The sequence below is a fragment of the Neospora caninum genome, chromosome IX, assembly GCF_000208865.1.
Source record: "Neospora caninum Liverpool complete genome, chromosome IX".
Lineage (NCBI taxonomy): Eukaryota > Apicomplexa > Conoidasida > Eucoccidiorida > Sarcocystidae > Neospora > Neospora caninum.
In genome coordinates, this window is record NC_018390.1 from 843,352 (window position 1) to 871,163 (window position 27,812).

The 27,812-nt window shown below is 55.9% G+C and overlaps 1 protein-coding gene across 1 annotated transcript; it reads left to right on the forward strand.

Annotated features, from left to right (window-relative positions):
* Window positions 1–2,379: 2,379 nt before the first annotated feature.
* On the forward strand, window positions 2,380–27,711 carry NCLIV_039500 (hypothetical protein; the record flags this gene model as incomplete). The annotated part of the gene is made up of 34 exons (XM_003880859.1): window positions 2,380–2,410; window positions 3,334–3,491; window positions 3,780–3,801; window positions 4,156–5,352; window positions 5,760–5,870; window positions 6,137–6,184; window positions 6,436–7,410; window positions 7,641–7,703; window positions 8,522–8,842; window positions 9,234–9,506; window positions 9,832–9,903; window positions 10,299–11,069; window positions 11,316–11,855; window positions 12,226–12,321; window positions 12,625–13,032; window positions 13,364–13,684; window positions 14,072–14,104; window positions 14,491–14,718; window positions 15,060–15,233; window positions 15,599–15,862; window positions 16,131–16,340; window positions 16,650–16,712; window positions 16,971–17,042; window positions 17,231–17,368; window positions 17,594–17,665; window positions 18,419–18,556; window positions 18,684–18,938; window positions 19,179–19,247; window positions 19,426–19,560; window positions 19,979–21,829; window positions 22,138–22,253; window positions 22,539–23,906; window positions 24,068–24,367; window positions 25,042–27,711. The coding sequence occupies 34 exons, from the start codon at window positions 2,380–2,382 to the stop codon at window positions 27,709–27,711; spliced, it is 13,563 nt and encodes a 4,520-aa protein (XP_003880908.1).
* Window positions 27,712–27,812: the final 101 nt, after the last annotated feature.

Consider the following 27,812-nt stretch of genomic DNA (forward strand, 5'->3'; position numbering starts at 1 on the left):
AAGCAGGATGCCTGATTTGCGCAGCGCAGAGGCACATTCCCCTCATGGAAGGCGAATAGCTTCTTGACTGTGTTCGCTTGTCTCAGTGTGCACACGGATCCGACATAGGCATGGCACCTACCTCCCTGTCAGCTTGGAAGTAGTGAACACCGGCAATACCAGACCGTCATATCAGCCTTCTAATGGATTTCAACTCCCGCGGCGTATCATGTGTCACTTGCTTGATAAAACGCAGAAGCGTCATGCCACACCACTTTCTTAGGTTTTTTGACTCGCGTTTGCAAACGCCAACAGTGACAGAGATATTCACGGGATCTTGCATTCGGTCCCGGATCTTGCTGAGTTGTTCTGAACCAGCAGCCACTGCAGCCTTCCACTTGGACCTCCGCGTTTTCCCCCGATGGCGCCATGTCTACGACTCTATCCATCCTTGACAGTGCAACGGGCGCATGTACACAGGTGCCGCCGTCGTCCCAGACCGTTTTGCTCCGTGTTGATTGCGGGTCCACAAGCATGAACGGTAGTGACAATTTTACTGAATCTCACTGAGGGCCAGGGCGCGTGTACACCTGCACATTATCGAACAGCAAGAACGAGTGAGTGTTCCGACCTTTCTGAAGAAAAACCGTTTCTGAGTTTTCACGCCAAGATGTTAACCCCCCACCAACGGATCTAAATCGTGACGTCTTTGTCATGTATATAAATCTAGTAATGTTTGTCAAGTTCCCTGTATATACTTAGCCCACTCCGTGTCTAGGATCTGACCAAAAGAGTTCACTTATGGTACTAGGAACTAGGAGATCGCGTTAGTTCTTGGGAACACGACTTCCGAACCCCCAACATAGATTAATACAAAGAGGTTACCGTATCCTCCCTACAAACCCGGCAAAAAAGCAGCTTATTGTCAATGAAACATGCTAATTTTAGGTTTTTCATGGAATCTATGTGGAGGAAGGAGCTTGACAGTCCTACCGTGCAGCCCTAGTCGCTAGAACCAGAGAGACACGGCCAGTGCCAAAGGGTAGGGATACGCACGACGGAAACTCCTACTGGTTCTGGTGACATTAAAAAAAAGGGCACAGGCGGCGAAAGAGATCAGGTCAAGAGGGTCCCGATCTCTGTTTTCAAAGGACAGCTTGTACTGGGGCCGATCGTTCAGCCAAGGGAAGTGCAGCCTTACGGTGTGGCTGGTACTTGTCATTGGAAAAAAAGCTGCAATCCTTCAAGTCTTTCCGGCATTACATCGGTTCGTTCAATGAGGAAGACGGCCAAGCCACGTAGCACGAACGCCTCCGAGGATGCACGGGAGTTGCTCCCCGCCTGGGATGCAGCATGCAAACAGACAACGCTGCAAGCGTGAAGACACCGGCTAGCCCTTTGGAGATAATCGCCCCCCCTCACAGTAGACATCGGTGATGGAGAGCTACACTGCAGCGCTGGGAGCGCGCCGTCGAATATCCGCGCTCTGAATTACGGCGCAAACTGTGACCTCGATGCTTTTAATGTAACCCGTTTCCCGCTCCCTATTCGTTTGTATCAAGCCTGACCGGACGCGTGTTCTCGCGAAAAACGTGGCATCCTGCACTCAACCTACTGCGCTGGAGACACCGCTGGCGGACAGTGTTTGATCAAGCACAAAAGTTTCGTTCTAAGCGCGAATCGCAGCCAAGACGAGCGCTGACTGCGACGCTCCGTTGCCGTCCTGCGTCTGCCCCCTCGAATTCCAGTCCTACGTCTGGCGTTTCGTGTCTAACATTTCTGATGGTGCCGTATCTCTGAGAAACAATAGTGCTTGACTCCATTTCGGTCCTGGGAGGCCACCAGGGTTGTTGATAAATGCGCTCTCCCGGGCAACCTCAACTGTCGCCACTCCGTTCCCGAGCCAGCTGACGAATTCCGCGGTTGGATTGCCTTTTCTGCTTGATTCTGTGCCGCTGGCCTGCATGCTAAATCCGCTACAAGATGAAAATTCACGGTCTGCAGTACCTCTCAACAGCTTAAGGGTGAAACGACACTATGGCGGCCTTACCTCAGCCGCCTCGTTGTCGCGGTTCTGCCTGGCCGCAAACTGGTCCGGCCTCCTCAAACCGACTTCGACAAGCCTCATTCAATGAAATTGATACTACAGCTTCTTGCGGAAGGAACTGCCACCGGCGCCCGTATACATCGGAGTCGCCAGCGGCAACACACAGGAGGACATGCACCCGGGTGTATAGGGACTGCTTGGGCCTCGACGCTTCAAGCTTTTTGCGTCCCGTTCAGGGTGCCTGTCGGTCGAACATGCTTCCGCGTAGACTTGGAAAATTTCTAGACACGTACTGCTTTCCTCTCTTCGTCTGCCTCGTCTTGCTTCTAGCCTCCCTTCCAACATGCCTCTGTATGCCAATTCCTCCAACGGGATTCCACACACGTGAGTTTTACGTTGGTCCTCACGCCATGGAGGTCGCCTTAAACTACACTGTCTGGGGGTTTGATCTTTTTCCCCTGTGGCAATCCCAGTAGTTCCTGACACGTATGACGGATCCCTTGCTTCCACTGTTCTCGCCTTTGCGAGGGAGAGTGGAACTTGTACCTAATTATTCCTTTGAAAAGTTTTTTTGCATCGTGGGCTCTTTTTGTCGCGCCGATAGAGGGATGCAATATGGACCCGCCTCGGCCCCGTACTTGTATTCCCATGCGCTTGCGCGTATACCACCGAAAACCCACACACGCTGCGACGGTCGTCCCGGCAAGTCAAGCTGTGCGTGACTGCTTGAATACACCGCTGTAGATCTTTCTCTTGTGTGTTTCCGCGCCTTGCATAATATGCACGTAGTCTGTTCGTGTGGAGATCGCACTACCGACTCAGTAGGGTGTTGCCGTGCTTGACGGGAGACGTTGTTCATGTGCCGGATTAGCGATAGCAGCAGAATCAAAAAAATGATGCTGTCCCCTTTTACACGCCACCAGCTCCGGGTACACACGACCTTCCCGTCATGGCACTTGCGCCCCTGGTCAGTGATTGGAGTGTAACTGGGAGGCTTTTGAACGGAGCCGGCCGACCCGTCGAGGCGGGTCCCACGTGGCGCACGTACTGTGTTACCTAGCGTGATAATGGGGCAGGTTAGTAGCGTAACGCGCAATGCCAATGCTGCAAAGCACATCTCTCATCTTTGTTGAGCGTTATGCTTCGGCTACCCCTGTCAACTGCTATTGTTGTACTTCTGATTATGTCAGAACCAGTGGACACACGCAACAGTCCTTTCCTACATGGAGCACGGTGAGGACACACATCATCCGTTTTTTCCCCCACCTACTTTCGCCTCCTTTCCCCACTTTCTGTTTTCTTTCCAGGTTTCGCTTCTCCATTGTCGTTCGGGGACCTCTTCACTTCTCCGGAGCCTGGCTTCGATATCCTCCTCAGTACCCGATGGAACGGCCAGTTCTCGGCTCTGGTGCAAGCAGAGCTCGTGGGGTTCAAGTACGGCCTTACGGCTCCGCGCCCGTTACGCGTAAGTGCAGCGTTAATACTGGTAGGGCGAGTGGTTGAATTTATGAGCGAAGACGAGGCGAGAGCCCTGATATGGATATTTCCGTTGTCGGCCCTGGCGACTTGCCAGTTCACAGGTCACATGTGTCGTTTGTTTAGAAAGTGGAATGTGTCCCACGAAGCAGAAATCAAGAGTTAGTCTATCTCATCGGAGTTCATTTGTCGACGGTTCAGTGACTCGGCTGTTTCGAGTCAGCCTCCGGTAATGGTGCTCTTCTAATGTTCTGGCGTGTGGAACTGCGGCGTTCAGAATTCTAGGGCGATGTTTGCAGGTATGCTACAACCAAAAGCACATCATGCTTACTTGACTTCTCTGGTCGAGAGAGGCTCCGGGCCATGAAGGGAGTTCGCCCATTACGTTGTAGTCATGCTCAGGTTTGAATGTCAAATAGAGATGGTGTTATCACCACCCGTTTAAAATCAGTGGAAGTTGTTAGCGTTCCTCACCGGCCCCATACTGTGAGATTGCTAATGACTTCTCTGGAGTTCGTTCAGTGGAGAATTGTTGCGAGTAGCAGGCAGCCCCCATGGCCACGAGTTGCCGGCACGAGTGAGCGAAGGCGCTTCTACGCGAACCGGCTCCCTGAGGTGCACTGATGTCTCGTTTGTCCTGACATCTCTTGCAGGCATTGTCGTCGAACGGTTTCCCAAGCAGGCTTGTCAAACCCTGGTAGAGGACCTGGCAGAAGCCTCAATGCTGCAACGTCCAGCTACGGAGTCCTTTGGCGCAATTCGAGGAACAAAAACCGTCATGGCGTTGCGGCGACTTTTTGAGAAGGTTGTCCACACTCGTAAAGCGGTGCCGCTTTTAGAGCAACCCCGCATCAATGATCTTCGCGTACTGCTGGCGAAAGAGTTGAGATATCTGGTGAAACATGGCAACCTGGCGTGGTCAGACAGACTGACAAGCTATTATAAAGCGGAGGAGCTGGCCCGAAGGAAGCTGGCCGGGAAATTCATGGAGAATATGCAGACTGTGAAGGAAGATTACGAACTTCGAGTCCTTGTGAGGGCTGCGGAAACGTCGGACGTGGGCATCCAGAAGATATTTCTAGTCGATGTGCTAAGCGAGTTTCCTACTGTTCTTCTCGAGGAAGATTTTTTCTCTTCGAAGCTCCAGGATTTCTTTTCCAGCATCCTGCAGTATCCACGTTCTCGGGTTACGATGGACAGGGAGGCTATGGACGCCCTATTTCAGACTCACATGCAAACGAAGTCGGCGAGCAGCGAGTCGCTAACGAACGACCTCTTCAAGCACGTCAATGACCCAGACCAGTACTTTCACTCCTGGGCAAAATCATTGTTTGTCGATGTTCTTGCGCTGGTGTGGAACTACTATTACGAACATAGCCAGGGGATGCTTCAAATTCTTTATGACAAGAAAGAGGCATTCGATTTCCTACTCGAAGAGATCACACGCCTGCCCGAGATGACTGCGGCGACAGAAGTAGGCCCTGAGGGCAATCGCCAAAGTCGCGTCGAACTGGCCGGGGGTCTACTCGCCCGGAAAGCTTTTTCACTGGATGCTTTTGGTTTCGGCACCATTCTTCATCTGGCAAGTTGGCAGGCGACAAACAACTACGGCCACTTGGCCGTCGTTCAAGGGACCTGCCGCTTCGCCTACATCGCAGTAGCGCGGTCTGAGGTGAAGAAGGCGGCATCCGTGGACAATTCGGCGGTCATCAGTACCCGATTTGACGCCACATTTCAGCCACCGCCTTCAGGTATTTTCACTGGAACCTTCTATCGTACCAAGAAACCGTTCTCCTCAGCTCTCTACCGCCGCCTGAAAACATGGAATAAGCTCGGACGGCCGCGTGAAGGTAAGTGAAAGAGTCCCAGAGCCCAAATGCGGCCTCAGCTCGGTTGCCAGAGTTAGTTTCAATCCCGTTGAATCTTCAGTGTATGACGAGCTGGGGATAGGTTTGTATTATTGGGTTGCCAGTCGACCACCCCTGCATTGCTTTACTCCACCGCTCCGCAGTCCTCAAGTTCAAAAACCGTGGCATATTGTGGAGCTCTGGGGTAATACGTGCTGGAGCACCACGAGCTCTCGCTAAGGGTTCGGATGACCTCATGGGAAGACCCACAATATCTGTTCCCTACTGGTTCGGTTTCTTGCATGCTCTAGAACTACCTTGATAGATCTCTGTTAATGAACTTCTCCGGAACGCTATGGCGCGTTGCAGAGGAGCTTGGGGCTGTTCGATGCTGTCTGTGTGCCACTCAGACATACGCATCCGCCATCTAACTACGGCTATGGCGACAAAACTCCGTCAGAACGTGTTGGAGGCGCCTGAACAAAACTTGCAGGCTACTTGGGATTTTGCATCTCTGTTTGGTAAGGAGGGAACGCGTTTTGCGCTCTGTCTGAGCTCTGGGCTGGATGTGCAACTCGAGAACTACGGCCGATGGAGCCTGGCGTGATGCTGTAGGCGGCAAAGCACCCACCAAACACCTCAGCCGTGGAAATTTTGCCACCATGTTCACCTCGGGCACAACTCATGACCTATATGTAGGTCCCAGGTCGGAATCGCGCTGAAGGATCCACGAATTGAAGGGTTCATTGTGGATCTCTCTTCTGTTGGTTTCGCGCTTCCTTTTTAGGGCCAAGTCAGGCAAATTTCATTGACTCCTTCAGGGCTGCGGCAGAGGGTAAGTCAACAGTGCAGTAGATTAATTTTTGACTGACAGAGTCACGACTCACAGCTCTTTTGCTTCTGGCAGTCAGATGGAGCCGACTGTGCAGTTTTGGTCTCAACGTTTCCCTCGTGCCTTCTGTTGTCGTTTTTGGATCGCGGACCTAAGCGGGCGGAACTCGCGTACGCTTCAGATCCTTGCAGCTTGGTGCCTGTCGCCTGGCCACAAAAGTGTGTTGTCCCTGTGTGTGTCGCTTTTTGCTGTAGCATGCTTTGACAGCATGTTTGTTAACGCGACGTCGTCGCTGAGGCCGTTGTTCAACATCGAGTTGGCGCACCTGGTTGCGCGGCGGAGTACTCGCGCCGATGAAACTCCTCTTCACCCAAAGAAACAAGCCCTGAGAGAAGTCCTGCGGGCGAGGCTGGTAGTAGAGCGTTTTGAGGCCACGAAACAGTTTTCTGAGAGACTGCGAACCACTGCGGAGGATCCGAACGAAAACGTGGTCTCTTTCCGGATACAGCCGAAGTTGATCGAGACGATTCTCGAACGCCCCTTCTTCTACGATTACGATGTGCTGAACTCTATCGAACTGATTAGCAGTATCCCCGAGCTCAGCGACGTGCGCCTTGCTTTGCAGATCAGCATTCGTGGGCTCCTCGCACTGCATCGCCTTCTGAACCGCTCGCCGCTGACTCTCCTGAACTACAAGGTCGCAAAGTGGCTGCATCTGTACACGCCGGTGGGCGCTCAGGACTCCATGCGCCATTCTTTCATCTCTCGTCTGAATACTGTAATGAAACTTGCCTGGCAGTTCCACTCACGCAGCTTTGATAACCATATCGACTTGCTGCCTGCAACTGAACTCGGCACGATCCGGGAAAAACTCATCCAGGCAGGCTTGGCTGCTCCCGCAGAGGCGCCTCGGAGGAGAGCACTTTACGGCCCGGGCGTTCTGCCAGAGGCATTCGATTCCTCCGGATTTACAACCGCTCTTGCTCTCGTCGCAGCAGCAGAACTTAAATCCACTCCGATCGAGTATCTGGACGAGACAGGCCGTCTGTTCTCCGTTACTTGCCGCAAATGTAGAAATGAACGCGAGAGCTTCATCGCCACCAGCAAAGGTCTGGTACGCGTTCCGTCCCCGGGGCTGCCCGTCGCGGTCCTTGCTCTGCCGTCGACTCCCCCCGATCATCAATTCTCGGGACTGAAAATATGGGAGGCACCAAGAGCATCTATTATAGGTACGCGGAAATCCTTCGTTTTCTCGTAGGCGCAGCAGAGCGGCGCGACGCAGAAGGGTTATCACGTTGCCGTTGAGGCTGCGGCAAAGACAGGAAGAACCATCAGCGCCAGAGTCAGGCCTCCGCGCTTCTTTGAACACCAGCGTGACCCTCAGCTTGGTTCTCACGCGGCGACGTGCGCGAAGACAGTGACCGCACCGTGCCTGTCCTTTCCCTTGTGCCTTCCTCAGCGCCCCGCGCGCCGCGTCCTCATCACGTGCGCCGCATTCTGAGCCGTCTCCAATCCTTCTTCGGTAAGCTCTCGTGCTTTTACCGCTGCGTCCAAAGGGTGGGAAGGTCGGAGACACCCTTCGCAGGGAATCGCGGTTTCGTTCCAACTTGCAGTTGCAAATGGCCCGTCGCTAGTCAGGATGCGGAGACCGTCTATACCGAGCTCTTCAGTGGATGCTGATTAGACATCGGACGACAAGAAATGGGTTCCATCCGACCACACATCAGCCTTGGTGCTCAGTGAACACTTCAGATGCCAGCGAAGATCCCGTTTTGACAGTGTGGCAGGGAAACGAGGCGCTGGCCGACCACTGGTTTTTTGCTTGGATTCTGCCGTTGGGGTTGAGCACTCACGTGCTTGCCGACGGTGCGATGCAGTCTCCCGTGGACGTGATCCAAGCAACCATCGCGCATCGCCAAAACCAACACCCCCGAGTCGCTTGTCCGTTGCCTACAGGGAAGAAACAGAAAAGTAGGCGGAAGCCGGTGGACCCGAGTCGCTTTACAACTCGTTCAGCTGCGTGTGGCATTACCTTCTACCGTTTTCTACAAAAATGGACGTAGCTGGCGGGCTAGCTCCTCGTTGAGTCGGTACTTTTACGCTACGCTTCTGTGGAATCGCGTCGTGAGCAGTTAGTCAAGGTTGCAACACCAACACGGATGCACCCTGACGGAAGCCCATCCAGAGACAATCCCTCTGTTAAAGTGTTTGCAGCCGGGCCCGCGTCGCGAGCGATACGCGCACCTATCAGTCGAGAAGGGGAGATACTCAAACGCACGCGCGTACAGCGGCGCAGATTGCCGCTCTGTCTTTTTTCGCCTCATTTCTGGTTCCTTGCAGGTGCGGAACGCCGCGTTTCCCATCTGACCGCAGCGGTGACTGAAGCGGTCATTGCTCGCGCGGAGCTGCCCAACGAACATAATATTTGCACGACGCTTTCGCGAAGTTTTCCCAGCTGTCTTGTACAGCCTATTTTGAACTGTGACGCTGGGGATCAGATCTGTAGAAACAAAATCGACGCAGTTTCGGCCGATTTTGAAGACATGTTCGACAGATTATGGCTGGAGATCAGTAGCGCGCGTTTCTCAGCGGAGCGGCTTCGCGCCGAGGCTCATTGGCGTCTGCTGAGCCCCGCTCTCGTCAACCTCGTCCGTGCAAACAGTGAGTGGGCAACCTCCGTAGAGCGCTGCCTCGCGGCGAAGGGCGTTGCCGGCTGGTTTCTGGAGGCCGCGACCTTTGCAGGGAACGTCTGCGATGGCGTAGCCACACTTGCTCTTTGCCCGTTGCCGCCGGAGACGGATCCACTCACGCGGTACACGCCGCTCCCCCAGTTGAAAGGCCGCAGCTTGCTCAGTCGATACCCGAGGCGCGTCCTCCTTTTGATGAGCCTTGTCTTCTAGCTCCAGAACCGGTCGCCCGCGTGTAAATTTCTCATGTCTCTTCCTGTCTTTCCATTGACACGCGAGCCGACAAGCAGCGACGGTCAACTGGCTGCCTGCGGAGTGATCGGGAAGACGTACTGCATTCCCTCTGCCGTTTTTTCTGCTGTCAGGTCCAGACCTTTCTCCTGAGGAGTACCGGCTGCTGACAACCACGGATCCGCAATACGCACAGTCGGCGGAGGGCCGGACTGCCACGCGGATGCTCTGGATCCGACTGATTCTCAAGCAGCCACAACAGCTTTCTCCCGCCGACTTCGCTCGACTGCAGATCCCGTTCGAAGAATTTGGCCGGGGTGCGCCTGTCCCCACAAAGGCGATACAGCAGATCGCAAACTACTACAAAGAGGAGATCGCTGCTGCAGCCGCAAGTGACAGTCAGCTGGGTAAGCGAGTTTGTCAACTTCCACCGATAATGGGCGCCCGTTTCTCGAGCTCGGCCTTGAAAGGCTCAAGGCCTCTCTTCAGTTGAGAGCGCGATGAGTTGATGAGTCGGGTCCTGTCTGGCACCGATATGATTCGCAGCCGCTCTTCTCCCGACGCCACCTGTCTCAATCAGCCCGAAGAGCGCTGCGCATGCACCCGCGCAGTCTGCTCCAAACAAGACACGGAACTTCTCGCTACTTGAGCCGGAGAGCTGCGTGAACGAGTTTGGTGCAAAGCTCTTTTGATCTGGTCTTTCAGAGTGTGTGCGGCACTGGTATCTTTCAGGCGAGGAGGCGGAGTCAGCTCTTGAGGCGGCCACGAATAAGGCTCGTAAAGAATTTGCTTCGCTCGGAATATGTAAGCCGCACGAGAAACGTAGCAGTCCGGTTCTCTGGGTGTCCACCTCCGGCATGCGTTTTCGACGCAGACGCAAGTGGGTCATGAGCACCCGGTACTGAAGAAGGACTGAGTGGGAAAGTCGCGCAGTCCTGGGAGCCGCTGGAGTCGCTATCGAAAGCGAGAACACCCTACAGACGCGTTTTCGACAAAACCGGGGAGGGGGGGCGGGCGAGCGGGCAAAAAGGGGACAGCTACAGAATGTACAGAGACGCGTCCGCAGAACTGACAGCACTGCCGCAACGTTTTTTGGTCGTGCCTGTTCTTCTGGCCAGCGCAGGTGGTCAGGGCAATGGGAGTTCTACACACACACAAGTCGCATTCGCGTTCGTCCCCTGATTTGTTCTGTGGCGCAGATGAAGCGACCGACAAGCGGTTGCTGAGGAAAGTGCTGTTGGATCTTTACCACTTGCGGCACGAGTCTCTTTTCGACTTTTTGCTCGGATCTCTGCCGACTGCCGAAGACTTTCCTCCGATATTCCGGTCCAGTCTGACTGCATGCCTGTTGGCTGAATGGAGAAGCGAACTTGAGTTCGACCGCATGATGGGCGAGCTGGAACAGCTTAGTGGCCTTCCCGCTCTCACGCCGCATACCGTCAAAGATTGTTTCACAAAGGCAACAGCGGCACTGGAAACGGAATCGCCCCGTGAAGGGGAACAGGCTCCTGCCCTCATCCCCGCGCAGGTGCCCGCACTAGCGAACAATTCCTACTTCCTGTTTCTAACCTTCTACCGCTTCAAAAGTGTTCTTGAGGCTCTGGAGATGTTTAGAGCTCTGCGACGTCCTCGCGAAAGAGAAGTTCTGGAGACGGTCAACCTTCAGCAGTTGACTGAAAACGTTCGTCTCCTCACGAAGGGCCAGTTCCGCGGTCTGCTTCGCCGGACACCGGGTTTTTGCGAGTTTGCTTACGCGCTCGTGGCTGCGCGAACACGGAAGGATCTGTATATTTTGGAAGCACCAAGCCGCCGCGCGCTCGCAGGCAGAATTCTCCGCATCGGCGCTGCCTCCACCGGACTTCTCAGCACGCGCGCCCAGAGAAGTGTCAGCGTTCTCTGCGTCCCGTTTTGTCACGTCGTGGGGCAGAACAGTCTAAGCAGCTTCGATCTCGTCGGCACCGTGGCTGCAGGTCCGAACCCGTCATGCTCAACCCACAACCTTTCGAGCCGTCGGTGTAGTACACGAGTGGCCACCGCGCACAGAGATGCGCGTTTTAGCTGTGACGCCTCTGCGTTTCACGCATCTTGAATTTCTGCTGCAGGCTCGTGACGCAGTGAGGGACGCGGGTGCGCGCTCGTGCTGTGTGCCGTTGGATCACAAGAGTCGTACCAGTTTCACGTTTTTCGGCGTACACGATTTGTGTGGCTGTTTGCAGAGGCGAAGCGGCAAATAAGCGAGCGCGCAGTATCGCTTCGTCAGCTCGTGAGCGGCGTTGTTCCGAAGCTGGCGTTCCTAGCTCAGCTTCCTCGCTCAATCCTCAATTCTGCGGGAAAACTGTTGCCAGCCCAGAACCAAGTATTCGTTCCCGGCGAATCCTCCATTTGCAGCGAGACAGAGAGTCCCGTCTCCTGGGTGTTCGTGGTGAAGGAGACATGCGCAATGACAAAAGTGTCCAAGGCGTACTTTCTCGAAGCGCTCACCTTGACGCTGGGCATCGGACAACTTAATCCACTCGCTTGGCTGCGCTTCTGGCTCGCCGGCAACGATGTTCTGCTCGGCCTGGCCAAGGAAGTGCTGCAGGCAAAACGTGCAGAACTCAACAGTGCGGATGCAAATAACTGGGAAGCCTTCGTGAAGGACCCTGAGTGGCGCAGGATGGTGCCGGCGATCTACGCAGAGGTCGTGCTGAGACTTAACAACTCCTTGTCGAGCTTCCGAGAAGTCGTGAAGCTTCTCCGATGGATCAGGCCCGCAAGTGAGTTCTCGTATTCACCCGCCAGTTGCGCGCTGCTGTTCCTCAGCGCACACGCCGCCGTTTGTCTTCGCTTGGGCGTCCCGTCGGGTGGTTCAAGGGTCCATGCTTGTTGTCCAAGCTGTAGACCGGTTCACGTCGACGGGAAGGAACTGAAGCGTAGGCAAATCGCGGGGCTCTTCCCGAGGATTATAACTCCAAAGAGTACCTGATCTGGGGGCTCCGCAGAGCCTGTGAAGAGCCGCCGCTGTCGCGTCACAGAGAGGCTGCGGTGCAGTCGGGTGCGCGACAGAGTTTCTCTGAGTCGGTGGGAGAGTGCCGGAGGTTTGGGTGGAGGCGTGGATCTCTTCTGGACTGTGCGTGATGCGGACAGCACGAGCTGTGAAAAGGTCCATCGCGAGCATTCTGCGCTTTTTCGAGCCTGTGCGGGAGGAGAAAAAGCAAAAGGAAGGAGCCGCTGCTGTCAAAGGTGAGCACCCGCATCTGTTTCAAATCGAGACAGCGGAAGCAGTGGGGCGGATGGTGAAGTCGCTCGTGAGGGGTCAGATGCGCAGCGCTGAAGGGTTCTTTTTGGTCGACGGCTGCTTCCACCATGAGAACCCCCGAGGCAGCCCTATTCCATCAAAAGCCAGGTGAAACTGCTTGTCTCACGCAGAGGCAGATCCGCTGTTTTGCACTCGCGCATTTTGTCAGGTTTTGTGCAGTGCACTTGGCGGTCTGTCTGCAGAAATAAGACCCTTCTTGATGCAAAACGTCTTGGACACGGATTCAGTCGAGCGCCTCCCAGACGTTTTTTTCATGAAGAACTGGCGGTCCTTCTCCATCTGCATGGATAACGGGGAAGACGGACTTGAGTTTTCCACTGCGTACCGCCTAGTCGCTGCGATCGGTACGAGTCTTAGAGCTGCTCAGCGGTTCCCCACGGAGAGCTCCCTGATGTACGGCTCCGTTCGGGGAGAACGCTCTGTCATGGCGGCCTTCAATCGCATGGCCGTTGATTACTTCATCGGCCGAGGAGGGGTTCACGATTCGGCCAAGAAGTTGATCGAGCACATGCTGCTGGCGATTCTGCATGAGTGCGAGCGATCAGCCTCCTCGGCAGATATGGCTGGTTTCTGCGAGTCCGCCCGAGCCTGCCGCGGCACCAATTCAAAGAAGAGCCGAATGAGGTTGACGGAGGGTAAGTGCTCAGCGTTTTTGACCAGACCGTGGCCTCCCGCCGCGGGATCTGCGAGAAGGCGTGAGCTAGACTGGCGCACCACGGAACAGCGGCGTGTGCCGACATAGGAGCCACAAGCTAAACCCGTTTCGCTGCACGTTTTGCCGGGGACTGCAGACAGGAGCGGGGACACACAGACATCAACGAGACATTTTTTGCACTGAATCTCGAGGCAAAAAAGACTCGCCCGCGCCGTGCTGCGGCTCAAGAGCCGGCGCACGGTCTTGACGCACCGTGCAGCTTGCTTAGCATTCGTCCGTTCCCGCAACGCTCTGTGCTTGGCTTTCGTCAGTGGAGTGCGTCATGAAGTCGGTCCAAGACGTCCTTGCGTCAGATCACGACCCAGGCCGGCTGCACGCCGTCCTCAACATGTTCACTGGACTGTTTGAAGAGCTCGGCCACCGCGTGGCGATCTGGAGCCAGCCGCTGAACAAATTGTTCACTTTCGAGACCACCGTGCAAAGTGTCGCCGACTCTTTCGCCATTCAGCTGATTGTGGGCCCTGGGGGTCCGGCCACCGTGGAAGGGAGTCCTCCAGGTTGTGCGCTGTACGTGGTCTCCCCCGCTTTCTCACTGAAGACACAGCTCGAGATGGCGTCGCACCACAGGGAAGGTGAGGAAACAGAGTTGGCCCATCGACGACCGCTGGACTGACGAGGAGGTCGTGGCGCGCCGCCGAAACTCGCTGCGGGTTCGGAAATGCGGACCTTCACCGGGGTGGAGACGCCAAGTGCCCCGTGACGGGAAAGGGACGGTGTAGCTTGACGGCCGGGCGGGGCGAACTCCGAAGCCGGAGGCTTTTCCTCGGGCGCAGGACTGACCCCAAGTGGGTGGACGGCTTTCTGTCCCCCTTTTTCGTGAGACAGACGTCTATGGTACGCAGCTGAGGCTGTTCTCTGCACGCTTTGGTTCTGACACAGATACCCTTCTATGCTTAAGTATCTATCCCCCCGTTTTTTCGGAGCAGGCGTTAGGATGATTGTGCTGCTGTGTCTCGCAGGAGCTGGTGCACCGACGGAGAGCTATTCTGCCGGTAAGAATGATGGACACCGAGGCAGGCGTTTGTGGAAGCGCTGCCAGCCCGGTCAGCTGAATGGGTTGGTAACCGCCGTTGGACGAGGGTTGCCTCGGACGACGATGCGCCGCACGTGCATGGAGAAAGGCCCCAGATCTCCTGGCCACGACTGCATGCAGCTGGATCGTAGTCGGCCGGCTCTTTTCAGCACGGACTCCCGTGGGTGCCCGACGGTTGTCGATCGGCAGGAACAGGGGCCAGTTCTCACTGCCGTTGTGCGGAGGCATCGTCTAGCCTCTACGTTTTGCTGCCGGGAGAAGGATATTGCCGACCCTTTGGGTTTCCTACCCTTCCCTCAATCCAGAAGCCTTCGACGTTTGCGCGCTGTTCCGTTGCACTTTCAGAGGCAATAGAGGTTCTGGACCTTTTTCTGCAAGAGCAGGCTGCCGCTGTCGAGGCCACACACTATGTATCTTCGGCACCGTTCGATTCTCTAGCTGCAATAGTCGACCGGATCGTCGCCCATCCTGAATTGGATTCACTCAATGTTCTGGTGCCGGCGCAATTAACTAAAGTTCTTGGGCTCAATCCCGAGAACGAAGAACTCATTATGCAGCAAAGCGAATTCATTGGTAAGAAATTTGAAGACATCTCAGATGTTACTAGCACGTGAGAGCCACCCTGGCACCGCATGCACCCTCGTGGGTGTCCTCGCTCGCGCCCTCGCGTTTTTGCGGAGCGGCATGCCTTTGACAGGAAGGAACATGCCAAGTAGAGGCTTGTGCGCTTGATCAGACTGCCAGAGTTCCTTTTCACATCGAGACGGACGCTCAGATAGGCTCACCAGATTGGTCCAATCACTGTTGCTCATCTGCGGCCGTATGGAGGTTTCGGTATGAAGCGACAGAAAGGGGTAGTGTTTTGCTCACCTCGCCCGCGTGTATTTTGCTGTCTGGGTTACGGCTGTTGTTAGACGACTCTCTCCGGCCGCATGTCGGTGCGGCGGTCGTCGATTTGGAAATTCTCAGAAACCTCACGATGCGCCAAGCTCTTCACGCTTGCACGGTGACGCAACGTGGCTGCCCAAACGTGCTGGAGGAGCTCGAGAGGCGTGTCTCGGCCGCCCTCAACATTTGCCAGGAGAAAGGTGAGGAGCTGCAGAGTCGCGTTCACTTGCTGTCCGCGCGTCGCTAAACATGCCGGCAAATATCCGCGCTCGCACCTGGCGTCAACGCATTTCTGGCACAGCCACGTTTAGACTCTGCGGGCATTTGGGCCAACGGAGTGTTGTGCTCCACGGTGGCTGTGCCGGGTCTGAGGTACCCTTTTTCGATCCGTCGCCTGTCGGTGGGCAAGCTCAGACAAGGACCGGGATCTTTTTGACTCACAGGCGTCCGCACAGGAGGGCCGGCTGCATAATGCGATTTTGACGGCAGGTGCGACCTCTGGAAAGCCGGAGCCGGCGCAGGCTTTGAGAGTGATCTGTGGGATTTTTGTCGCGACTGTGTCCAGCGGAACACGATTTGCTCTCGGGCGTTAGGCGAGGTCAGCGCAAAAAGCTACTTACGACGATCGAAGACATCCGCCGCACCCTAAGCACCGCGGAATGTGACGCCGGGGGCTGCAGAGTGGTCAGCAAAGCAGACGTGGCGTTCCGTGCCTTGTCCAAGTTCTACGCGCCTGCCGAGTTCCGCGCAATGTATACGCAGATCTTTGATGTGCCGATACCTGCGGCCGCAACGGACTTGGGAGAGAACCCCACAAAATCGGTTGACAGTAAGATATCCCTGGCATGCATTTCCAGGCACTGCAGAGCGTTCCTTTCACGTTTCAAGGCTGTGGAGTGCCGGTGTGTTCCAAGCGTTCGGGTGCGCCCTAATGTCGGGCTTTCGAAACCGAAGGCACGCAGCCGATCACTTTAGGCAGTTAGGACGCAATTCATTCCGTTCACTACGTGGTTTGCCGTTCGCCGCCTCTCCTGGTCTCCGGCGCTCCGGACCGCGATTTTTTTTCATGAAGACTCCTCGCGCTTTGGTGCCTGCAGGTGTCAGGTCGATGCTCACACTCCCGCAGTGGGCCACGATCCTGACCGAACTGAATGCCGGCGTCGCCTCAAGGGTAGCGTCTGCCAGCCAAGGACGGAATTTCGATATCCTAGAGCAAATACGCCTGTTCAAACGGACATGTTTCGACGTCGCACAGCGGCGTCTCCGCGACTCGCTTGCTGTGATTCAGATGACCGTGAAGAGGAATGGTAAGGCAGCAAGAAGGCGTGCGTGGCCGATTCGCAAATTCGGCGAGTCTGCCACGCACGCTCTATTCGCATGGACTCGACCCTCCAACCATGGCACTGCTACATGCCCTTTTCATCGCTTTCCTCCCGCGTCAAAAGAGAACAGCAGCAACCGCCCGAAAAGGGCGGCTGCATGTCTCCCTGCCGCGCTCCGGTCTTCCTTCAGTTACCGGATGTAACGGCTTTGGGACCGCGTTCGTCAGCGCATCCGCCTGGAAACGCCAGGAACGCCCACCGCACACCTGCACTTGTGCTGCTCTGGTCTTGCAGCGCCGTCATGGGCGTCGGAGATCGAGTTGGAGTTCGAGCAGCGTGAGCGCCACAAAAAGCAAAGTAAGGAGCATAGGCACTGCCTTTTTCCTTTTTTTCGGGCAGGCTCCCGTGAAAGAAGAGGAGGTACCTGGATGGGGGGACGTAACGCCGAGTGGAGAATTTTGGACGAGCATCGCGCCGAGCATGCCTCCGTAGACGATCCACGTCTCCAGGTTGCTCCTTCCCCGACACAGACATTTGCCGAGAGCAACAGCGGCGCATACACTGAGAGGACATGCGCTTTTTTTTGTCGGTCTCGGGTGTCGTCGTGCGCTTCAGTCATGAATTCGGTCCTCAACGATTGCTGCTCCAGGGAGAAGTTCGCCCAGCAGGGAGCGACAGTTGCAGCCCGTAAGGCATAACCGCTTTATTCTTGCCGTTTCAATGCCGATTCACTATGCCCGGGAGTCGGAAGGTTAACAGGCAGCAGCATGAGAGACGCGTTGAGCGAGGGCCGCAGATCTTTGCACTTTTACGTCCACCCCAGTCCAACAACAGGAATAACCCAAGTGTTGATGTCTCTCAATGCTTCTTTTCAGACCAGCTTATCAAGGGATTGCGGTCGCGGGGCTTGGCCACAGACTGGGCGGAGGTGTTTGAGAACTTGACGGACAATCGCCTCAGCCACATAACGTGGATGCAGCAGGCAGTGAACATCGACGTCAGGAAAATGGGAGGTACGGACGGTCCCGAAGGCCGATTGCATTGAGTCTGATGAGCTGCGAAAAAAAAGCCGTTCGACAATTCAGCCGGTGACGCTCTGGTGAAGAATCGCTGGGTCTCTGCCTCCGAAATGCGTCCAGGGTCGAGAAGCGACAAGGCGCGCCTAGATGAAGGCTTTTGGGGGAGGACGACAGACTCATGCATGCGAATTCGGTGCTCTGTGCCTGTTCCTCTATCAGACAACGAACGGGGGATGATGCAAAGTTGCCATGAAGAAAAATTCTGGAAGCTCGGCGCCACCGCATGCACAGGTGAGACCCTACGCAGCAATGCGATAGAAAGCCATGTTTGGGGTCATACCCTTCGCGTTCTGCACGCAGAGGGGTGAGTGGTGGAGCATAGCGACTGCAAAACGACCTCAAACGTGGCGAAGAACACTTCATAAAACGGCTTTGCGATCATTTCGTTCTCACCTGCTTGTGAGTGTCGCCTTTGCGGGGGCTCTGGGCATTCCACGCAGTAGGACCAGGCACCAAATTCGTGCGCACTGCACTACTTTGCTGCCAAATGCCGACAAAACAACTAGTCCTGATAAACTACACGTCTGCTAAAACTGTGTAGAGGTACACAGGGCCGGTTCGAGTTCTACATCTTGTCAGTTTTCGCGACGTTTCTTCTCGGGGGGGTAGCCGGGGAAGGAGAGAAAACCGCTAGGATCAGCTAGCTAAAGACATTCAAGGCGTGCACCAGGAATTTCCATCGTAGATACTCCTCAACAAAAAGGGGATCAATTACAGAACCTCAGGGAGCGCCTCGCCCAATGCCCTCGTGGTCCCTTACTCGGATCTCAAGCGATGTCTTTCGCTGGTTGTGCTCTCGATAACAGTATTCCCTGTATATATATATATATATATATATATATTGCAGAGAACATAACCGCTGTAGAAATCTATCTATGCCGTAGGTACTTACTTTCACCGCTTTTCGCTGTATGGAAGCGAGTGGGGAGCTGCCGCACACCGATCGTCCTACCGCGGTGTTTCCGGTGTTTTCTCTCTTTGCAGCACTGTTTCTTAAGCGCATGCGTTCACGCGGTTTTAGAATGACGCGGTATACTCCTGTCACCAAGGGCGAGCTGGAAGACTTGAAACAGACCTACGAGGAGTGGATGGACAAGGCGAGAAACGTTCTCCTTGTGGAGAGTAAGAAAAGACGGATGCCATCACTAAAGCGACGGTTGTCCTTTCCGTTTGCAGGCAGGCATTGACTAGCGTGGTGCTGGAATCGTGTGCGGAACTGTTATCCGACTATTGCTTGTTTGCAATGCAGAAAAGGCGGGGCACAGCATCATGAAGATCGACAGGTACGCGAATGCGGAAGCGAAGATCTGGGTCCGCATTGCAGAGGCTCTCTACGCTCGTCCAAACTCGACCTGGCCGTCAGTTCGGCAGACGATCGTCAACAGCGGCGATCGAGTCTACCTAACCGTCCTGGGAAGGAAGAAGGCGCACCGACTCTTCGGCGCTGTCCAAGGCAAGTGCCCACCAGGGACAGCCGGTCGCACTCTTCAGATATGGACGCGAAGTTAGGGCAAAAACCTGTGCACGCAGCGGTCTGGCCTGGAGGGCCTACGCCGTCCATACACCCGACACCATCCCCGCTCGCAGGCGACAGCTAGTAGTCCTCTGGCGGGGGCGCCAGCTTCCACCCAAAGTACATGTTGAACTGCGCACAAGTAATCTCGTCTTAAACGCCGGATCCAAGTTCTATTCTGCTCTCGTTAAAATAAGACTGTGAACCTTACCTTTTCTGCGTTGTGTTCAGGTCTTCACCGAGCGGTGTCCTACGTCAAAGAGAAACACTTCAACCAATTTGGAGCCTTCTTGGTGACAGGTAAAGAGAAAACACGCACCTACGCTAACGTTTGCGGCTGTCTCAGCCAGAAGAGGCAGCATCTAAATCGGTTACTGCTTCGCGCAGTCGCGTGGTGACACCACCTGCAGCGCGCTGTGCCTAGGCATTTCTCTTCATCAAGTATCTCCATGTTCTTTGCTGTGCGGGGTGCCCGCAGATGCTTTGGTGCGCCGCCTCAGAGAACAGAATATCTTTGACGCTGGCAACAGTGCGATTACCATCGGGAACATCAAACGAATTAGGACGTTCGCGGAGTGGAAACGGAAGGTTCTACTGCTCAAAGTCTCGACAGGTAAGGGCGATTTCTGCGTCACTGACGCTCAGTGAGTGCATTGCTTGCGGCAGGCGCTTGCCTCCCAGTGGGGTCAGAGACATCTCCAGCATTCTACAAAGGCGAAGCTGACCCAACCGATGGAGCCTCGGTTCGAAAAGCGCGTTTTTCGCATAGAGCTGTGTTCAAGGGCGTGTTTGGATTCGCTCCCTTTCGGAGGCACTCTTTATTTTTCCTTGCGGGGGCTTTCATCCCGAGGGAACTCGGAGGCTGCTTCACTCTGGGTTGGCGAAGCGCATTGGCCACCGCACTGTCTTTCGATCGTTTTCCTCTCGTCTCTGCTGTTTGGAGATGGACACATCTCGAGGCGGGCATTACGGATCAAGGACACCTTACGGAAGTACGGGCTGTCGATGCCTTCTGTTGTTGCGATCCTCAGAGATGATTCGCACGCCCATTCCGGTAGCTCTCGTCCAGTCCATGGGCCAACATAGGCATCTTGTCCGCCTGCTGAAATGGTTTTCCAAGAGCAAAAGCATGACGAACATTATTCGCACCTCCGTCCTTTCAATCGCGCGTTTGGCGCTTGGCCCAGCTCTCTCGCGGATTGTGAATCCGTGGAAGGCGACGAAGGCTGCAGACGCCCCTGATGGCGCAGCGGGTGGCGTATCGGCTGCACTTGTCACCGGCTTGGTGATGTCGAGCATTTTTCTGGACAACTACTTTGGCGTGAAACTGCCAGTCATTTTGCTTCTGTTGCCGCCAATCATTTCCTTTGTCAAATCGTACTCGATGAAGAATCTGCTGGAGCAAATTATCGACAGCATCGAACTGCCGGAGCTCGCCACCAATATACTTGAACCCTTCTTTCCGCGGCTGGAACAGTTTCTGGTCAAGTGTATCCGCGACTACCTCACGGTCGACTTCCTGGATGGCGTCATCAGGCAGTATCTGAGCAGTCGTTTCAACCTCGATGCCCTCAAGTTGTCCTCGAAAATCAAGGACGTCGCCGAGTTCCTGGTCAAGTTCATCAGACGGCGCGGTCCAGTCGTCCTCACCACTCTGAAACGCTACTTCGTCAGTCCAACGCTCCAAGACTACGTGCGAATCTTGAAAGACTTTGTCGTCACTGTTGTCACGACCGGCGCAGATGCGATCGCCAACCGCTTGCTGTATCGGCCTCGGAAGCTTCACCCGGCGCTTTTCCAGTACATTGTGCGCGGGCCCTCTTTGACGGATGCCGTCGGATTGAAGGATTTCTACGAGGTCGTGCTCGCGGTTTTCCGAGACCGCACCCTGGCAGCGATCAACCCGACGATCGCCATCCCGCCAGAAGTGACCGCGGCGCTGACGCCGCTGGAGAAGATCATTGCCTTTGGGATGTTCCCGCCGGCGCATGCGATGAATCCGTTGGGCTGTCCCTCGCTGACAGAGAAGGCGTGGCAGACCCAGACGAAAAAGTACAAACTGGACTTTTACCCCACACCGCGCGTGGCGGTGACAGGCTTCGTGGGCGAGCTTCGTTTGACGGTCTTGCATGGCCAGCGCGAGGTTCCCCACCTGTTTCTAATCAAGGAAGTCAAGGGCATGACTCTGTCGAAATTGAAGAAGATGCGTGGGGTCCTGAAGCAGCAGGTGCTCGTTTTTGAGTTCAAGCGGCATAGACAGGTGCGAGACGTCGGGGAAATTGTCGTGCGCCATCCTGTCAGCAAGATGCAGTGCACGCTCTCGGTTCGATTTGGGTCACTCTTCGCCGAGGCCGTTCAAACCGGCGCGCTCGTCGAGGAGTTGAACAAGACCATTCCCGGCATCATCCAACACCTGCAGAGCATTAGCTCCGAGGGACTCGAAGATATTTTGACGCATCTGGCGACGCACCTACCGGGCATCGAAAGCCCCGAAGCTCTGGTGGAGGAAACCCGCAAAATGATCGAGCGGAAACTGTTCACCCGCCTACTCCAGTACGAGTACCTCTCGGAACCGAACTGGTTTGCTCTCGATTTTGGTCTCACGGTGACTCTGCCGCGCGAGGACGACGCCGCAGCCGCCGCAGGACCGACTTCTGTCGAACTCACTGTCTTGGTCGGAGAGCACGAAGTGGCCAAGAGCTACTTGGTCTCCGTGTTTGACCATCAGACACACATCACGCAGCTGGACCAGACCGTGAAAAAACGCTGCGGCGTCAAGCCGACGCTTCTGCAGCGGATCCAGGGTCACCTTGGATTGCGCCGCCGCACAGAATCGACCGTAAGGTGCATCAAGATCGTCGAGTTCAGCACCGACCAGTCCGGTAGGTTTCCGAGAAAATGCTGCTCTTGACGCCTCACAGAGGCCGATCTGTGTGCACGGAACCGTCGGGATCGTGGGGGACCTTCGCGGCCGTCGCTGGCGCGCTCACAGGGATTTCGAACTTTTTGACGCAGCGACGACCTCTCGCAAAGCGCTGCTGGGCTCCTGGCCTCGTCGGGGTTTTGTGCGCGGGTTCTGGAGAGAGCGCGCAGAGGTTGTTGCCCGAAAGCGTGTCTTTCTTTTGCGAAGCACCGGCGCCACATACATCGAGTTTGGTGCTCGAGTGCGTGAGTGTCTCACTGCCTACAGGCCGCACGTGGTTGTCTCTGAGCTGGAAGAGCGACAATGGCTACGTCAGCCAGCGGTTTATGGTTACGCCGACAAACAACCCAGACATGACCAAAATCGTCGAGCAACCCGCTGAGGTCCGTCCAGTCGCCAAGCAGGCTTGGCCTCCCGACCTTTCCATGTGGACGGGGAGTTCCCGGGTCTCTCGGGCGCGCTAGCAAAAGATAGACACGAAAGCGAGAGTCCCAAAGACACTTGCGAAAGTGGAGGTCCTCGCGCGACCGACCCTGGCACGTTGACGCGTCGCAGAGCGCTTTTCAAACGGCCAGTGTCGACATGTCCCTGCGTCTCCGATGAGAGTTGCGCTCGTGGCAGCCTTCCCTTACGATTCTGTGGCGGTGCTTGTGTGGTCCGTTCCGCAGCGTCCGTTGTCGGACGAGAACCTCGAGGACCTCAGAACCCGCATCGCTGCAGCGAGCGCTCATGGCGGCAACAGCTACGATCTCATCCACTGGGCGGCGTTCACGGTGCTCTTCAAGAATTCACTCATCAATGCATCCTATCGGCGCCAGCGACGCGAGTTCCGCCGGGTGATGTCGGCGACGAGCGACTCGGGCAAGAAGGTGTTCCGGGAGCGCGACTACTTGGACAGTGAAATCTTCGGGAAGCCCCAGGCGTCGCTCAATCCTGCGTGGATGATTAGCCTTGATGCACTGCTGCGGCAGCCAAAATATCAACCGCTCGTCGAGATGCTGGGGGACAAGTTGCACGTTTACAAGGAAGCGCTGGCTCTCGCGCTCTCCAATATTTCGACGGCAAAGAGCGAAACTCTGACTTCAGGCGCCGAACTGGTTACAGCGGAACGCCTCTCCCAGCTCTGCCCGCAAGGCCTGCAGGAGACGGCGGAGTCGCGCGACATCTGTGAACAGAATAACGGGATGTGGGGTTCCCTCTGGATCACCGATCGCGGGTCTCCACTTCTCCGGTTCATTGGCAAGAAAAAGATGAAAACGCCGGCTCTGTTCAAGTACTGGCTCGCCGGTGGCGCAGAGACGGCGGCCAAGTATGCGGTGGGTGACTTGGACGAAGTCGAACAGTTCCAGCACAGTCGGCACGACGATATAACCGTGAAGATTGTCGCTCTAACAGTCGTCAGCCAGCAGCTCCTTCTGCAGCTCTACGACAACTACCTCGAGGCGGAAGCGACCGGCCGAGTCAAAGACACTGACGAAAAGTACCAGGTTCTGAAATACGCGCACATCAGTCTCCTGCGCCTCCTGCGGACGTACGCGTCCGTGTCGGGCGAACAGAATGCGTCGGTGCCTGAAGTGCTCCGCAACGCCGCCCAAGCTGTCCTCAACACCGTTGAGCCGGCTGCAGTGCTGACGGCGGAGGAAAAGTACACGTGGACCAGCATGCTCGAGGCCCACTCTGAACAGGTCTACAGAGACATGGAGATCTCCTTTGGCCTTCGCGAACTTTCCTTCACGCTCAAGACGCCGGCAGCAGGTGTTGCTGACGGCGGCCGACCGCGCTACATGGTCTACCTGATGACCATGTTGCACCAGAACCCGTATGTGGACGGGACCGGATATCAGTCTTCGCTCCAGGATCCGGCAATTCGCCAGGGGTGCTCAGCTTCTCCGGTGAACTGTCCAAGCCCTGAGGTGTTGTGGAATCACGTCTACACGTCCCTCCTGGTCATGGTTCAGCTGGCGCCTTACCCGGATATGCTCGAACATCTTCTCTCTGCCCGGAATCTGGATTTCTCCGGACGCGACGACCCTCTGGTAAGTGCCGTGGCAGGAGGCTGGCGTCTTGGTTAGGGTGGCAGTGCGGCCTCTCGAGGGCCGAGCTGTTCGTTGGCGAGATACATACGCGAAAGCGCACCCTCGACTTTGGCGTCTCTACCATCGACTCCGCCGGTCGTGCGTCTGTTGGCTGCCTTCAGGAACCTCTGAACTTTGATGAAGCCATGTCCCTGTTCCAGTACGGTGTGAGTATCATTGCAAAGTGGAAGGTCACCCCGGAAGTGGAGGACTACTTCTCAGGCAAGGTGGACCTGCAGTGGATCAGGCGCATGTTGTCGCTTTTCGACGATGACGAGACGCTCCGTGTCCTGATCGTGTACACTCCGCCGCTTCACTTGAGAACGACGGTCTTGCAGAACCCTCGAGTGGTTCTTCAGAAAGCTACCTGGAACGCCCTGGTTGCACTCTGGGGGTTCCGCGGAGCCTTCGGCCGCTTCGTGGTACGCGCCGCCCCACCAGTGCCGCTGCCGCCAGCACGCGACACATTTCGAAGTGTCTGCCTCCTGTCGTGTGACTACCTGCTCGAAAAAAACCCGGAAGGCGGGAAAAAAGTGACCGCGCCTGTATCTGCATCTATGACCTGTCGTAGACTCTCAATACAGCGCGCTCACATGATTCTGCCATTAACAGAGCCGCGTCCCATTTAGTCGGCTTGACACGGCTTCGCCACTTCCCCGCTTTCTTTCCGAAGTTTTGTCTCGCGCCACTGACAGCAGGGGCGATCGCGACAGGTGGAGGGTGCGCCTTCACGGACGCGCGCAGCTCGTAGACTAGGCACCCACGTCTCTCTTTCGCCCTACGGTTCGGTCTGCGTCTTCGTCGCCACGCGTCGGAGAGGTGCTGGGGCGGAATGTGACTGTATCGTCCCTTCTTTTGTTTATATATATATATATATATAAAGGGGTTCAAGCACGAGTTTTTATACCTACTATAAACTAATATTTCGATTTTAGCACTATAATAAGTCGATCCTTTAGGGACGATCTTTGGTGAGAGCACGGAGATTCGGGTACGTTCCGAGGAGGATCCAAGGTTCTCCCCCGCGCGCGGGTCTTGGAAGCGAAGGGGATCTGTGAGACTTGCGTGCTGTTTGTGCGCTGTCTTCTCTCTGCAGCTGGAGGTTCGCAACGGCTGGAAGAAACAAGTGGAGTACGGTGTGCCCTACGGCTTGGCAACATCGGATATGGATTCACTGCGAATGCCTCTCCCGGTGCGAGAGTTCCTCGAGACCGAACTTCGCGAACTGATGGCTGACGAAGCGAATCCGGGAATGCCGGTCTTGGTTCTGGAGAGTCCTGGCATGAAAGTGATTGACAATGCGCTCCTGGATCTTGTTCCAGTTTTCCGCCGGGCGGGACAGCTACCCGTGTCCCATCCCTTATTTCTGCAGTTGATGCGGAACGTCCGAAGTTATCTGCACACGATGCGCGCCGCACATGGTGCAAAGTTCGCGAAGGAAAAGCTGCTGGACGCTACGGTCCGTACCCGCTTTCTCTCCATCATTCGTGAGGCAGCACTGAAAGCTGCCTTCATGGAGCAGCTGCAGATAGATCTTCCCCAAAAGATCTTGTGGAGTCGGAATCAGTTTTTCCACATCAACAACATGGCCAAAATAAGCGAGGACTTCTCCGTCAACGGCGTGATGCCGTCGGACTACAAAGAGAGGCTGGAGGAACTTTTCCCCATCGTTTGCGACACCATCTCAGCTTCTTCGACGGACGCGGCACTCAGCATTCTTGGAGTCGACATTGCGCCGATCGTGGAGTTCAGAGAGAAAGTCATCCACACTCGCCAGTTGCTGCGAGATGTCGGGGCCGAAGTGCCGGTACACCTGCAGCACCACCCGATCGAAAAGTTCATCTTGGTGGCCCGGTGTGAACCCATCCGGAACCTTCCGCGGAAACATGGGAAGGTTGAGAAGGCCTGCACAGACCTGGAAAACACCCGTGAGAAGGTGCTGAGCAACGTTAGCTTCACGGCGGCCTTCAGGCGGCAAGTCGCGGAAGTCGAGGCCAGTTTGGCGGAGCGGGTGAACTGCGGAGTCGATACGGAAGATGGGCAGATCCTCCAAAAGTTCTTTGTCCAGCTGATGGAAGACGCGACAAAGAACGCGGGCATCATCGAATACTGGGACAGATTCATGGCCCTGAGAGAAACGTCCTTCGATACGCCGGCGTTCGAACCTCTCACTGAAGCGATCATCGCGTCCGTGCTGCACAAGCTCGCCTTGCATGCGCGCTCGGGGACATTGGACGCCGACCTCGAAAACTCGGTCTATCCCACCGTCTGCAAGTTCATGTCCTACGTGCGGCGAGCCCGAGGCGGGAAGCCGATAGCGGACTTCTGTCGGACCTTCCCGGCTGGCCGGCCTTTGCTGTCTCGCTTCTTCCAGCAAAGCAAGGAAAATCAGATCATGCGCCTGGAGTTGAACAGCTTCGCATTTACGCGAGGACCGAACGCGATGTGGATGGACGACTTCAGCGAGCTCGCCCACACAAGTGAAACGCTGTACCCTCCCCGAAACTCCGCAGTAATTAGTTTCTTCCGCATGGTTCGCGCAGCCAGCTCGACGCCTCAGTCGGCTGAGGCAGACGCACTCTCCGTTCGACGGCCCTCGGCTTTTGTCAGAAGCCTGTCCGAAGTGGCCGACCTTGTGCTGGACAAGCTCCGAAAGAAACGGAACACGATGAACAAGTGGAGCCGACGGCTGGTAACTTCGATCTTGCGGGTCGTCGACGCCGCTATTTTGCTCGCCATTCAGGCCGTTCAGCGCTTCGCGGCGACTTCGCGGCGACAGATCGCCATGGCGCGCGAGGAGATCAAGGTGCAACGTGGCCTCGAGCGGCGCGTGAGCATCTCTTCCCGACAGGACGGGGTTCGAGGCCGACAGGAGGGAAGCGTCGCCGCACCGCCGGCTGCCCCACTCCCCGAGGATGAGCGACGACCTAGCGCAGTGGCCATGGTTCAGGTGGGAGTCACGTCCGTCACGTCGATGCTCTACAAAAGAATCGCGCTTGAGCTCCTCAAGGTTCACCGCTACATTCCCGGATGGGTCGCTTCGGCGCTGGGAACGAGCACCAAAGACCTCGCGTTCCTGCTGCGCACCAAAGCGACGGTTCCGGGTTCGGTGAAAGATATCGCGATGTCCACGTGCGTCAACATTTTCGACAACATCGTGCTGCCGACGCTGACGAAGCCGAACGTCCTGGCCCCCGAGACCATGATTCGGAATGTGCTTGCCCAGCTGACCAGTGCCATTCACTACACGGTCATGCCGAACCTCGGAGCCGTGGAGGAGAAATTCAGGAGAGCCCGGTCGCAAGACGGTATGCTTCCCCTCTCGGCGTTCCTTCACGGGATCGTGCTGTCGGCCGTCACTCAGCTCGAGAGCCTCATGCAGAACAACAAGTGGCAAACGGAAATGGTGCGCCTCGTGCAGGAGCACATTCGAACGTTGAACAGCGCCGTCATCGGACTGGTCAAGAGATTTCGTCTGGCCGATGCCTTGTGCGGAATCACAGATCCCCTCCTCGACGCTGTAGCAGATGTCGTGGAGAGGAACGCCAGGACCCTGGCTCACTTGTTGACGGACCTCATGCAGGCCGACACGTTCGGCTTGCTCATCAATTTTGTTCAGGCACAGCTGTTCAAGGAGCTGAGGCTCGCCGCAGACTCCGGGGAGGTGCACGGTCTTCTGCAGATTCTGTCATCTACGGGTTTTCTGAACTTGTTGGCCGACGGAGCGAAAGGTCTCTACTACGTGTATAATAAGGAACAGTTGTAAAACGCTTGTGCGATGCCGTTCCGGTTCTTTGCTGGTAAAACGGTAGTTTTGTTGGCAGAAACACTCGTGTACGTGCCGCGCGACTCAAGTATGCCTTGTCC